Below are 14,605 nucleotides of genomic sequence, written 5' to 3' on the forward strand. Positions count from 1 at the left end.
TCTTCTGGACACACTCTAGGCAGAGCCTCACTAACTCAAAAGTTTATCACGTTTTTATACCCTTATTTTCAAAGGTAACAGTAGGTGATACAGTACAATTTCAATAGTTACAACAGCATTGTTTACTTCAATAACTTGGGTTGACAGTGCTTCCTTTGTGCTTATCAACAGTGGGAGATACCTCTGAGTGTTCAAACATCCCTGCTGGACAATCTAGTTGACACAGATATTCTAAAAGCTTCTGAAGACAGAGAGCCGGATGCCCAAGTTTAGTGTATGTGTGAGCTGACTCTGAGTACACACTAGATCAGCTGTCGATTGCAACTATAACCATGACATGTTTGATATGCTAAGTGACAACATCAGCCCGTTCTGCCAGCTTAAACTCAAATCACAATAGTGCAAATAACTTAGCCCATGTTGCCTGCTTTGATGCAATCCAATTAACATAACCCCTTTGTCTTAACGAACACCTCATGATCACCACTTTGCAAACCACATCTCTTAGTCTGTGGGCCAGCCTGTGCTTTTAGCTTTAATTTACCGCAAGAACTAGAGACTGATTCTTGTTTAAATTAATGTCTGCTTTACTCACATAACTGTAGAATACTCCCTAACATACACTCCTCTTGGCCCCTGGACAGAAGTCTGTCCCAGGAAGGTCAAACTTTAATGAGGATCTAATTAAAAATGCCTTTCACTAACCTGTCATTTATCTACCTCTATGCTAACTGGCTATCTACAAGACTAAGCAGAGATGGCAATAAAACATTCTAGAAGTATGATCACATCCTCCTCTTGTAAGCCTTTATCCTCTCAATGTAAACCCATCTTTAAAATACAGCTTCATGTGTTTGTTGCCTCCTTCCCTGCTGGCCTTTGTGGTTGACGTATCCTTGTCATCACGCCTTCAATATCTGATAGCTAAAACTTAGCAGTGGCTATCAGTAGTTACTCTGTGGGCAGGAGCACAGGAATGTTCACTGGCAACAGTTCACATTCCATACCGTGACAGTGGATGGTCAGAATAATCTGACAACAAGTCTCTCAGTCCCTTTAATTGATCTACAGGAGGGTTTGGGGTGGTTTTTATTTAAATGGAAAACCATATCTCTGTCTGTGGGCCATCCTGTGCTTCTAACTTCAATTTACTGCCAGTAGTTTACAATTTACACCAAGAACTTGGAGACTGGTTCTTGTTTCAATATTCATAGTTCGTAGTTTGAGTCTAATTGTCATTCATCCATACACAAATGCTCTTCAATACAGCCAAATGAAGCAGTGTTACCCTGGGGCCAAAATGCAAAATTCAGTACTCACACACATAGCACAAAATACATGTAAGATTGCAAGCACGTATAAGGTATCAGAATACAGTCACACAGAAAAATATAGTCCAAGACCCTGAGTCCATGAATGTTGCAGAAATATGCAGTGGAACACAATATGGCTTGTTTTCTGCCAAGCATATACGGGGGGCAGCCCTGAGTCTAGCTTGGACGCTGTGCCACACTGCCTCCGCTGGAGTGCACTGACTACGCGTCTCTCCTGGGTGGCTGTGAACAGGTAACACCGTGACTTGAGGCCTAGTCCTTGCTCTGACTGAGGACATACAGCTCCCCTGCCGCCCACCAATAAATCAGTGAATTGGATGCAGCGTTCCACATTAACAATATCCAACAGGGTCTTGCGATCACAAGAAAAGTGACTAAGGCAATCACTCACTGTTAGATTGCCCACCACATTCACGTACTGACTCCTCTCTGACGCAGACAGCAGCACGATCCGCACCAAGTCCAGCTCCTTCACTTTCTTTACCAATGAGCAACTCGCTGATGGGGTAGATCTGCAATATTTTAATTTCTCAGTCCATCAGGGTCTTGTGATTGTAAAAATAAAGTATGTTTAAAAGGTGCTGTAACACCTTTGGTTGACCCTGTAGAAATTATTGCGATTGGACACTTCACCATCATACCGCACATTGATATCTGCTATGCTCACATATGCTCCAGAATACTCCCTAACAATGCCCATGAATATTGTAGAAATAGCTGTTAGAGTATTTGCAAGGATACAAAAATTTACTTAGCCTTGTAAAAAGAGGGATGTGGAATACATGAAAGGATAGTTCAGTTAGAATCAACAGCTTAAAGAAAAATTAGGAATGAGCAAATATTATCTCATAGTTATTATCTTGTCCAATGCAGTCAGTTGTGAGTTTGCATGTGGTGGAATTTTAAGATCTATATACTTGCCATCAGACATGATCTTACTGAAATCATTGAATAGCCTGAGGGGGCAAATGATCAACGACTCCATGTATTTAGATTTAGATTTTGATTATGAGGGCACGCAGTCCTCTTTTATTGTCATTTAGTAATACATGCATTAAGAAATGATACAATATTTCTCCAGAATGATATCACAGAAACACATGAAAAACTGACAAAAGCCACATAATTATAACATATAGTTACAACAGTGCAAAGCAATACCGTAATTTGATAAGAACAGACCATGGTGCGGTAAAAGTCTTAAAGTCTCTGGAAAGTCCCATCATCTCACGCAGACGGTGAACTTCCAGCGCTACAAACTTGCCCATGCAGCATGCTGGAAGCGTCCGACCACAGTCCGACTCAGAGTCCATCTGAAAACTCCGAGCCTCCGACCAGCTCTCTGACACCGAGCACCGGGCACCATCTCTGCCGAGCACTTCGACCCCAGCCCCAGCAACAGGCAATAGGCAAAGCCGAGGATTTGGGGCCTTCCCTTCCGGACATTCTCGATCGCACAGTAGCAGCGGCAGCGAAGCGGGCATTTCAGAAGTTTCTCCAAGTGTTCCTCTGTGCTTGTCACGGCTGTCCCCATCAAATCAGGATCGTGCACAACCACTAGTTAACACATTATAATATCATTCGGAACGGCCACTTGCGCTGCGTTGTGCCGCCATCTTCTCCTCCCTCGAGATTGGGATGAGCTCTGCCCATTAAGCTAGGTGAAGGCATGCCCCAGACTTAATAGGTATGTGAGAAGAATAAAACAGCTTTAGTGTTGGTGGATTTTTGGTGATAGTGCAGTCTTGGTGGAGCAGAGAGTTTATTTCCTTACTGTATGACTCTATGACTTGACCTCAAGTATTTAGAGAATTAATTATTTAAATGAAAAATGTATTTCAATATTTTTGATTGTCTTGTATAGCTAATGTGAATCTGTTTTACAGAGTAAGGTGCTTTCTGAAATCTTCTGATAAAATCTATAAGAAATGCATCCAGTGCCATATTTTCATCTAGTTTCCTCTGCTGGGCAGTCATTCCATGTTCTCGTTCTATGATGATTTCAGATTTTCAGTTAGACTTGTGATGGTTGAATCACTGACTTCATATTCAGGTTTCCAGCTCTGGCCATGCATTTGTGAAGAATTATAATTTGATCTCAGTTTTGTGAAGGAGTGATGTAGTTTTTCCATTGCTGTTACTGCATTGTCTGGGCTACCAAGTTAGAGTAGTTTTGTCCAACCTTTAACAACAGGCCAATAATACAGGCCAACAGAGTCTTTGATGGGTTTAACCACCTGCCAAGTGGAAGGCACAAGGTGTCCAGGAACTGGTTAGAATAATCACATCTAGAGGTAACAGACACATAGTTGAAAGTTCTTAGAAGCTGATTTGAGGCTGGCATGAGTTGGTTGTTGTGGAGGTGGATGTAGTCTGACGTGATGTGTAATGGAAACTTATCTCGGGGTCAATTCCACAAGTGTAGTTATAGGTTGACATTGTAAGTACTAAACAACTGCTAGGTAAAAGCAACACGCACACAAAATGCTGGTGGAATGCAGCAGGCCAGACAGCATCCACAGGAAGAAGCACAGTTGATGTTTCGGGCCGAGACCTTTCGTCAGGACTAACTGAAAGAAGAGATAGTAAGAGATTTGAAAGTGGGAGGGGGAGAGGGGGATCGAAATGATAGGAGAAGACAGGAGGGGGAGGGATGGAGCTAAGAGCTGGAAAGTTGATTGGCAAAAGGGATACAAGGCTGGAGAAGGGAGAGGATCATGGGACGGGAGGCCTAGCGAGAAAGAAAGGGGGATGGGAGTGCCAGAGGAGGATGGAGAGCAGGCAAGGAGTTATTGTGAGAGGGACAGAGAAAGAGAGAAAAAAGGAAAATAGTAATAATAATAAATAAATAAGGGATGGGGTAAGAACGGGAGGTGGGGCATTAACAGAAGTTAGAGAAGTCAATGTTCATGCCATCACGTTGGGAGCTACACAGACAGAATATAAGGTGTTGTTCCTCCAACCTGAATGTGGCTTCATCTTGACAGTAGAAGAGGCCATAGATAGACATATGAGAATGGGAATGGGACGTGGAATTAAAATGTGTGGCCACTGGGAGATCCTGCTTTCTCTGGCGAACAGAGTGTAGGTGTTCAGCGAAATGGTCTCCCAGCGTGCGTTGGGTCTCACAAATATATAGAAAGCCGCACTGGGAGCATCGGACGCAGTATATCACCCCAGCTGACTCACAGGTGAAGTGTCGCCTCACCTGGAAGGACTGTATGGGGCCCTGAATGGTGGTGAGGGAGGAAGTGTAAGGGCATGTATAGCACTTGTTCCGCTTACACGGATAAGTGCTGGGAGGTATATCGGTGGGAAGGGATGGGGGGGACGAATGGACAAGGGAGTCGCACAGGGAGCGATCCCTGCAGAAAGCAGAAAGTGGGGGGGGAGGGAAAGATGTGCTTAGTGGTGGAATCCCGTTGGAGGTAGCAGAAGTTACGGAGAATTATATATTGGACCCGGAGGCTGGTGGGGTGGTAAGTGAGGACAAGGGGAACCCTATCCCTAGTGGGGTGGCAGGAGGATGGAGTGAGAGCAGATTGCTTGAAATGGGGGAGATGCGTTTGAGAGCAGAGTTGATGGTGGAGGAAGGGAAGCCCCTTTCTTCAAAAAAAAGGAGGACATCTCCTTCGTCCTGGAATGAAAAGTCTTATCCTGAGAGCAGATGCAGTGGAGACGGAAGAACTGCGAGAAAGGGATGGCATTTTTGCAAGCAACAGGGTGGGAAGAGGAATAGTCCAGATAGCTGTGAGAGTCAGTAGGCTTATAGTAGACATCAGTAGATAAGCTGTCTCCAGAGATAGAGACAGAAAGATCAAGAAAGGGGAGGGAGGTGTCGGAAATGGACCAGGTAAATTTAAGGGCAGGGTGAAAGTTGGAGGCAAAGTTAATGAAGTCAATGAGCTCAGCATGTGTGCAGGAAGCAGCGCCAATGCAGTCGTTGATGTAGTGAAGGAAAAGTGGGGGACTGATACCAGTATAGGGTTGGAACATGGACTGTTCCATAAAGCCAACAAAAAGACGGGCATAGCTAGGACCCATATGGGTGCCCATGGCTACACCTTTAGTTTGGAGAAAGTGGGAGGAGCCAAAGGAGAAATTATTAAGAGTAAGGACAAATTCCGCTAGATGGAGGAGAGTGGTGGTAGAGGGGAACTGTTAGGTCTGGAATCCAAAAAGAAGCGGAGAGCTTTGGGACCTTCCAGGTGAGGGATGGAGGTATATAGGACTGGACATCCATGTTGAAGATAAGGCGTTGGGGTCCAGGGAACTTAAAATCATTGAAAAAATCCAGAGCATGAGAAGTGTAATGAACTTAGATGGGAAGGGATTGAACAAGGGGGGATAAAACAGTGTTGAGGTATGCAGAAATGAGTTCGGTGGGGCAGGAGCAAGTTGAAACAATGGGTCTACCTGGACAGGCAAGTTTGTGGATCTTGGGTAGGAGGTAGAAACGGGAAGTGCAGGGTGTGGGAACTATGAGGTTGGTGGCAGTGGATGGGAGATCTCCAGAGCTGATAAGATTGGTGATGGTGTGGGAGACAATGGCCTGGTGCTCCTTGGTGGGGTCATGATCGAGGGATAAATAAGAGGAGATATCCGCGAGTTGTCGCTGTGCCTCGGCAAGGTAGAGGTCAGTGCGCCAGACTACAACAGCACCCCCCTTATCAGCAAGTTTTATAGTAAGGTTAGGATTGGTACGGAGTGAGTGGAGAGCAGAGCGTTCAGAAGGAGTGAGGTTGGAATGGGAGCAAGGTGTGGTGAAGTCGAGACGGTTGATGTCCTGTCGGCAGTTAGCAGTAAAGAGATCCAGAGCAGGCAGAAGACCAGAGCGGGATGTCCATGAAGAGGAGAAGGGTTGAAGATGGGAGAAGGGGTCATTGGTGGGGGTGGGAGTGTCCTTGCCGAAGAATTAGGCTCAAAGATGGAGCTGGCAAAAGAGTTCAGCGTCATGGTGAATGCGGAACTCGCTGAGGTGTGGGCGAAGGGAGACAAAGGTAAGGCCCTTACTGAGGACAGAGCGCTTTGCCTGAGAGAGTTGAAGGTCAGAGGGGATGGTAAAGACCCGGCACGGATGAGAGCTGGGAGGAGAGGGGGGGAGGCTGGTAGTGTCAGTGGAGAGGGGAGGGTTGGGGTGAGAGGAAGATGGAACTAAAAGGATAGTTTATGGTAGGGGAACCAAATTTCTGATTGGAGCTTAACTTTTCTCTATATTAGCACCAGGGAAGCAGTCTTTGGAAATGGAGAAACATTATAAATACAAAAGTTGTCAGGTAAGATGTCCGTGTGTGACCGCGTACCACTTGCAGTTGCCAGATAAAGTGTCTGTGTGAGATGGCCTATCTCCTTCGCTGCTCTGACTCTGCATTTGAGTGGTCTCCTTGAGGTTATCAGAGGATGAAACTTAAGTTCTGCAATTTATGTATTGGACTGGATTCTTTTTCAGTTTCACGTCTTTATATTCTGTGTTTTTGCCCCATTCTTTCTGGTTGCCATCTGAGCGATTTAGTTGTGGAGCGATTTGTAATTTTTTTTGTATGGGAGTGGATTGGGGTTTCATGTTCTCGCAATTCTCTGATTTGTTTTTCTCTGTGTGGGGTGGGATTGATGCTTTTTTTTGCAGTTGCAATGTAAGTTTGTGCGGGGAGGGGATTTTTGTTCTGAACAACCTCTATGGTTTTCTTTGTTTTGTGGCTATCTGGAGAAGAATTACCTCAAGAGTTGTATACTGCACCCGTACTTTGGTAATGAATGAACCTTTGAACCATAGATAATACATCAGTGTTAATGAAGATTAAAGAAGGGATAAGGTAATATCTGGCATGATATATTTCATTTTGGAAGTAGTTTTGCATACATATATCAAAGTAATTGTAACAGTGCTATTAGTTTACCTCTGGTTGGAACAATTATTTTTATACTTAGTAGCAACTAATTTGAGCTTTTATTGAATACAGGAAATTAAACACTTTTCTGCCTATGCAGTAATCTAGGCGCAGTTAATTTATGAAAAAATACAAATGATTTCAAAGATTCATTTGACATGGGGAGCTTATTTAGTGGATGTATGTAACTGTCCTTAAATTCTGCTTTTTTAATATCCATTTTATGTCAAGCAATTCAAGTCCATCCCCAATCTAAGCTTCATTAAGAATTTCAAAGTGGTATGGTGGTTAATAGTCTGAGCTTTGAACAGGTTTCCGGTGATTAGCCACTTTCTCTTGCCCTGAAACCTCAATTCAGTTTGTATTTGAATATTTCGAGCTGGATAATTGATAATGATATTGCTGTGAGCTCAGCAATTCTCCTTCGAAAGCCAAACCAGCCTCTTGGAGTTTGAAAGATTCAGCTTTGAGTACCATTTTTGTCACACGTTGTTAGTTAATCAAAGGCTCTTGTTAGATAGAAAGGAAGAGTACCTAGATATTTTGGATTACTGTTCAAATTCTACTGCCTAAGATGTCCCTGACTATGGAGCTTTTGATGCTGTAGTGCAAAGACATTGTGTTCCCATTATATCTCTTATTCTGAACAGAAATTTGAAGAAACACATCAAACAAGCAGATGGATTTTGGTACAATATCCACTGGGAAATAAAAACAATGTTCTTGTGGCCTACTGTACAGTTTACTGATGAATTAATTGTGAAATCACTTTTCAGGATACTGCTAAGACCCGCAATGTGCTGGAGAAGCTCAGCAGGTCAGGCAGCATTGATGTGTAACGTGCTGTAAAGTTTCACTGCTAATGCAATGTTTCTTTTGTAATGTTCACTGCTGAAGTAACGGTTTCTCTGTAGCAGCAATGTTTGGGTTATGGCTGGAGATAACAGGGCTGTGGATGTATGTTAGCCAGTAAGGATTTTGTTGCCCTGTCTTGGGAATCTGGAAGCAGTTGATTTTGCAGGCTTTTGCCAGAGAGAGAGAGAGAGAAGACGCGAATGGAGAGATTTGGTAGACTACCAGACGGGGTGAACTCGGAGCGAGGGTCCAAAGGGCAGCGATGATTGGAGGAGGTCGATGGGGACTGATCGGCCTATGAGTGAGCTCCACTTTGTGCACAGACTGTTTACTAAGATTTGGGCCCTTTTTTAAAATTATTTCGTTTCTCTACTAACCAGTCAGTCAAAGTAAGAGTTATAAAGTTTAATCATTAATCGCATATTGTGTGCTGTTTGTTATTTTGGGGTACTGATTTGTAACAGGGGACACGTCGTGCAGCATCCACCCAAACGAGATTTCTTAAGTTTGACCGGGCAGGGGGTTATCACCCCACTATATTAAGCCACTAGACGAAGCGAGTGTTACATATGTTTGGAAATACAGGTTTCCCCCGCCATCTGAAGGTAGAGAGTTCCTATGAAACGGTTCATAAGCCAAAATCTCGTAAAGCAAAGAAGCAATTGCTATTTATTTATATGGGAAAATTTTGGGAGCATTCGCAGACCCAAAAATAACCTACCAAATCATGCCAAATAACACTTAAAACCTAAAATAACAGTAACATACAGTAAAAGCAGGAATGATATGATAAATACACAGCCTATATAAAGTAGAACTACTTTGCCACAATCATTGCCGGCACTGTTCTCCGTACCGAAAATCTCATGCAATCGCTGTTGGCAAAAACACTCTCTCCAGTAACCTTAAGCTATGAAGCTGCCAAATCATACCAAGTAACACATAAAAATACACAGCTGATATAAAGTAGAAATAGTGTATGTACAGTGTAGTATCACTTATGGGAATCAGGAAGACAGCAAGCACACTGATGATGGTGTGTTAGGCTGAGTCGTCGGAGTTTGGGTGGTGTATTGGCCCCCACCCTCCAGGCTGCCGACCGATAACGATCCGCAAAGCATGCAGGGGTACAGCAGTAGCCCGGAGGCACACAGCACATCTTTAAGAAAAAAGCCGAAATAAACATGCTAATTAATTAGGTGCTGCCCGGCACGTAAATGTTGGCGTAGATCAGAGGTGACACAATCGGCAATCATCTCTGATCTGGGCTGACAATTACGTGCCGGGCGGCACCTAATTAATTAGCATGTTTATTTCGGCTTTTTTCTTAAAGACGTGCTGGGTGCCTCCCGGCTACCGCTGCATTCTCTGCAAATCGGTATCTGTCCGCGGCCTGGGGGTTGGGATGGTGGGTCACTGGGGTGTCATCTCGTCGTCTGTTTCCATTAGGGCAGGCAGCTCATCTTCTCCAATGTCTGCCCGCCGCGATATCAAAGGTTGAGGTTCGTCGTCTGCTGTGGCTGATGTGGAAGGCTTGCTTGACTGCTGAGCCTCGCGCATTTTTAGATCATACAGTTCTTTGTAAGCACTCAAACCATCCTGCAAATATGCCTTAAACCGACGTACCCTTGAAAAATTAAAGTCGTACTTTATTATTACTCATTCGGTTTTGATTGTTATCCTTTCCTCTTCCAATTGCATCAGCTCCTCATCTATCAGTTCTTGGTCATGGGATGCCAAAACCTCTTCAACATCATGTTCATCAGCTTCCACAAGCCAAACTCACTTTGTCCTTCCTTCGTTCACCGCAATCAAAACGCTTAATTATGTCTAGTTTTACGCTAAGTGTAACACCCTTACAAGCTATTTTAGGCTTTTCCGATACCTTAGAACTCATCTTGCTAATGGCTGCTCACAGGCATGTGTTTAAACAATGCCAGCGAGAACACAGTTCCGAATCTGGGGGAGAACGGCTGCTCGGGGTGCGCGCTGCTTTTTTCGCGTGCTGCCTTTTTTCGTAATGGTGAAAACACCTTCTGTTAGCAAAATCAGGGGACTAACGTAGTTCTTTTCGTAACAGTGAGGTTTCGTAAAGTGAACGTTCGTAAGGGGGCGGGGGGCACCTGTAAATAGTCACCATTTTAGGCCAAGACCCTATATCAGTCCAGTTGATTGAGTTTCCCATCCCTAGAAGCTACCTGACCTGCTGAGCTCCTCTAGCATATTGTGTATTGCTCTAGATTTCCAGCATCTGCACCTTATCTGGTGTCTACTCTGTAGGATGGATTACTTCTGAATTGACATTATTTTAAAGATTGCTTTGTAAAGGGAAAGTAATGTACCATAAAACATGCTGTCTAAATATAATTTCTTTGTTCCTTACCACATCTAATTCAAGTAGTAATTTGTCAGAGGACTTTAATTTTAATACTTTGCTGTGTCCTTACTAGATTAAAAATAACTACAAATTGAACATTTTCTAACAGCTCTGATTTAATTCCATAGTGTTTTATCTATTCCTCTATAAGGTGATAGGAACTACAATACAGGTTTCCCCCGCCATCCGAAGGTAGGGCGTTCCTATGAGATGGTTCGTAAGCGGAAATGTCGTAAAGTGAAGAAGCAATTACCATTTATTTATATGGGAAAATTTTGTGAGTGTTCGCAGAACCAAAAATAACCTACCAAATCATGCCAAATAACACATAAAACCTAAAATAACAGTAATATATAGTAAAAGTAGGAATGATATGATAAATACACAGCCTATATAAAGTAGAAATACTTCTCTACAACGATTGCCTGCACAGATCTCCCTAGCGAAAATCTCACGCAGGTGCTGTTGGCATAAACACACTCTCCAGTAACCTTTAAACTATGAAGCTGCCAAATCTACCAAATAACACGTAAAAATACACAGCCCATATAAAGTAGAAATACTTCTCTACAACGATTGCCTGCACAGATCTCCGTAGCGAAAATCTCATGCAAGCGCTCTTGGCAGAAAATCTCATGCAAGCGCTGTTGGCATAAACGCGCTCTCCAGTAACCTTTAAACTATGAAGCCGCCAAATCTACCAAATAACACGTAAAAATACACAGCCTATATAGAGTAGAAATAATGTATGTACCGTGTAGTATCACTTACCGGAATTGAGAAAACAGCGCCGAGCACACTGATGGGTGTGTTAGAGTCATCGCAGGCTGGGTGGTGCAGTGGCCCCCACCCTCCGGGCCGCCAACCCGATACATTGCCGCGAAGAACGCAGTGGTAGCCAGCAGATACACAGCTCATCGTTAAGAAAAACGCCAAAATAAACATGCTAATTAATTAGGTGCTGCCCGGCACGTAAATGTCGGCGCAGATCAGAGGCGATTGCCGATTGCATCGCCTCTGATCTGGGCCAACAATTACGTGCTAGGCGGCACCTAATTAATTAGCATGTCTGTTTTGGCTTTTTTCTTAACGATGTGCCGTGTGTCTGCCGGCTACCGCTGCGTTCTTTGCGAATCGGTACAGTATCCGGGGCCCGGGTGTTGGGGTGGTGGAACACGGGGGTGTCATCTCATCGTCGTTCAGGGCAGGCAGCTCATTTTCTTCTATGACTGCCCGCCTTGATGTCGAAGGTCGAGGTTCGTCGTCTGCTGTGGCTGATGTGGAAGGCTTGCTTGACTGCTGAGCCTCGCACATTTTTCTATCATACAGTTGTTTGTAAGCACTCAAACCATCCTGCAAATATCCCCTAAACCTACGTACCCTTTCAAGATTAAAGTCGTACTTTATCATTGCAGCGAAAATCTCACGCAGTTGCTTCACTTCCTGCATTCGGTTTCGATTATTATCCTTTCCTCTTCCAATTGCATCAGCTCTTCATCTATCAGTTCTTGGTCATGGGATGCCAAAATCTCTTCAACATCATCTTCGTCAACTTCCACAAGCCAAACTCACTTTGTCCTTGCTTCGTTCACCACGATCGAAACGCTTAATTATGTCTAGTTTTACGCTAAGTGTAACACCCTTACTCTTTCAGGCTTTTCCGACACCTTAGAACTCATCTTGCTAACGGCTGCTCAATGCAACGTGTTAAAGCAATGCCGTTCCGAATCCGGGGCAGAGCGGCTGCTCGGGGCGTGCGCTGCCTTTTATCGTGCGCTGATTTTTTATCGCGCGCTGCCTTTCTTCGTAACAGTGAAAACACCTTCTGAAAGCGAAAACAGGGTACTAATGTAGTTCTTTCTTAACAGGGAGGTTTCGTAAAGCGAACATTCGAAAAGCGGGGGACACCTGTATTTTATTGAAATAATATCTTGGTCATGGTCATATCACACTGATGTGGATGGAAGGAAAGAAGACATTGAAGTGCAAAAGTTATTTTGTGCATGTTTAATGATGAGATCACTGAAGAGGTGAAGATCTTAATTATAACATTCTGGGATTGAATGGAAGATTAAAATCAATTTCAAGGAGAAGTCGTATGGAATTTAGCATTGTTTTGATTGAAAGTGACTCAGCTTTCTGGAGAAGCTGATTTATGGTTTTATTACTATTTATTATTTATGGTGCAACTGTAACGAAAACCAATTTCCGCTGGGATCAATAAAGTATGACTATGACTAAGATGAAAAGAGTATTTGTTGTTAGTTAAGTGATCTTGCCCATGATTGTAAATTAATATATTTGCGTTGTGAAGGAAATCATTTGCACTGGGATACATATGCACGGAAACGTCTTTTTGGATTTGAGTGGCAGTTCAATTTGGCCCTTACCAGCATTCAATCAAAATACAGTTACCCATCACAAAATTAATGCATCAAACACAGACTCAACTGATTAAGTTAACAGTAGTGGTCTGCTTAAGATATGAATTATGGTTGCCATTTAAGTCTTGTAAACATTGTAGGGGGCCTATAATAAATGATTAAAGAATTCCAGGAAAATTACCAGAGGCGCTAAATCCAGCTGCAGGCTGAATTAATCACCATTGTGGGATTTGGTTTTCAGCTACAACTTTATTTAATTAAAGTTACAACATTATAGGATGACCTCTTGGAACAGATTAAAATTATGACAAGGTAGAAAGAGACATCCCATGAAGTCTTTTTTGTTAATAAACATTTTATAAATACAGTGGATTCTAGTTAACTGGGACACATCAGGACCAGTATATTTTGGCCCAATTAAGTGGCTGCTCCAATTAGCCAAAGTTTCATGGAAATAGTTAAAACACTATAAAAAAGGGAAATTACAGTTTTAACTGAGTAACAAATTATATATTTAAATGAAATACGGAACAAATTAGAACACTCCCAATACTACTACATCGCTATAAAACTATATTAGTTCCTAATAGTTATCGACAGAGGAATTCATCCACTATTCTTTTGATTGACTGTAAATGAACAAAATCAGCACAGACACCTAGTGCAGATGATGGGCCACCTTCAGTACCTTCCTACATGAAGTAGTGTCACAATCTAGCAGTAAATTTCCTGGCATCCTGTGTAACCACAAGCTTAAGTTCAGATGTGTCATCTTCATCACTTTCCTTGTCTTCATACTTCTTGCCTTGTGTCCTCCAAATCTTCATTTTCATTGTAACTTTCAATATGGTTTTTGATGCCTTCAAATTCTTCTTGGTTCCTAACTTGTTGAACTAGTGAAATAATTTCATTTTTGCTCTCGGCTGTTTCTCACATCTCCAAGACTGAATGCTTGAAACCATAGTGAGCAAAACAATGCTGAATTGTCTTGTATTTATTTCTCATCAAGTATCATTGACAAAAATCACTGTTTTTTGAATCAGTGTCGTTATCCCAAATGGATAACATAACACAAGCACACACCTGACGCTATTTTTGCTCTAAGCACAGTGTAGTGTTTAATGCCCACACAAGTGCACATGACTGACGCCAGTTACAAACTGGTAACAGCCTGCCGTTCCAGTTAAGTGGCATAGTGTCCCACCTAAACAAGGGGAATCCCAGCCATTTTCTTGATTAATTTTTGTCCCAAATAAGCAGCTGCCACAATTAATTGACAGCCCAATTAACTAGAGTCCACTGTATATTAAGATCAAGAGGGTAACCTTGAAAATGTATGGCTGTGGGGTATCTTTATGGAACCAGAGGATATGGATGAGGCCTAAATATTACTTAACTGTACTTTCTCAGGAGATAAACATGGTAACTGTAGGGTGAAATAATGGGAATATTTTAGGGTATGTTTACATTAAGAGGGAGATCTATTCAATGTCTTAAGAGCTTGAAAATAGATCATCCTTAGGACCTGTTGAGGTGTATCAATGGGAGGCAAGGGAGAAGATGGCTAGGCAGCCTGAGTCTTTAGTAGTAAGCTGCAGGATGGCAAGACAGCAGCATATGTGCCATTATTTAGAAAGGGCAGCAGGGATAAAGCAGGTAATTGCAGGCCTGTGAATCTAATGTAAGTTGTTGGGAAATTATTGGAATATTTTGAGGGACAAGGTTAATTTGAATTTAGAAAAGCAGGGACAAATCAGTGCTAATCAT

At 42.8% G+C, this 14,605-nt stretch overlaps 1 protein-coding gene and 1 long non-coding RNA gene across 20 annotated transcripts in view; one reads left to right on the forward strand and one right to left on the reverse strand.

Annotated features, from left to right (window-relative positions):
- The window catches only part of LOC134345363 (SPRY domain-containing SOCS box protein 1-like), a 368,280-nt gene that overhangs the window by 180,164 nt on the left and 173,511 nt on the right, over positions 1 to 14,605 (forward strand). Inside the window, exon 3 of one of the 19 annotated variants that reach the window (XM_063045910.1) lies at positions 12,323 to 12,858. The exons of the other annotated variants lie outside the window; for them this stretch is intronic. Within the exon in view, the coding sequence (XP_062901980.1) occupies positions 12,323 to 12,381 (59 nt within the window). The 3' untranslated portion in view covers positions 12,382 to 12,858. Of the gene's footprint in view, positions 1 to 12,322; positions 12,859 to 14,605 lie in introns of those variants that run through there. 19 annotated transcript variants of the gene reach the window in all.
- The window catches only part of LOC134345365 (uncharacterized), a 128,543-nt gene that overhangs the window by 16,141 nt on the left and 97,797 nt on the right, over positions 1 to 14,605 (reverse strand). The gene's annotated exons all lie outside the window — the stretch shown is intronic.

Source organism: Mobula hypostoma, chromosome 4, assembly GCF_963921235.1.
Source record: "Mobula hypostoma chromosome 4, sMobHyp1.1, whole genome shotgun sequence".
NCBI classification, from domain to species: domain Eukaryota; kingdom Metazoa; phylum Chordata; class Chondrichthyes; order Myliobatiformes; family Myliobatidae; genus Mobula; species Mobula hypostoma.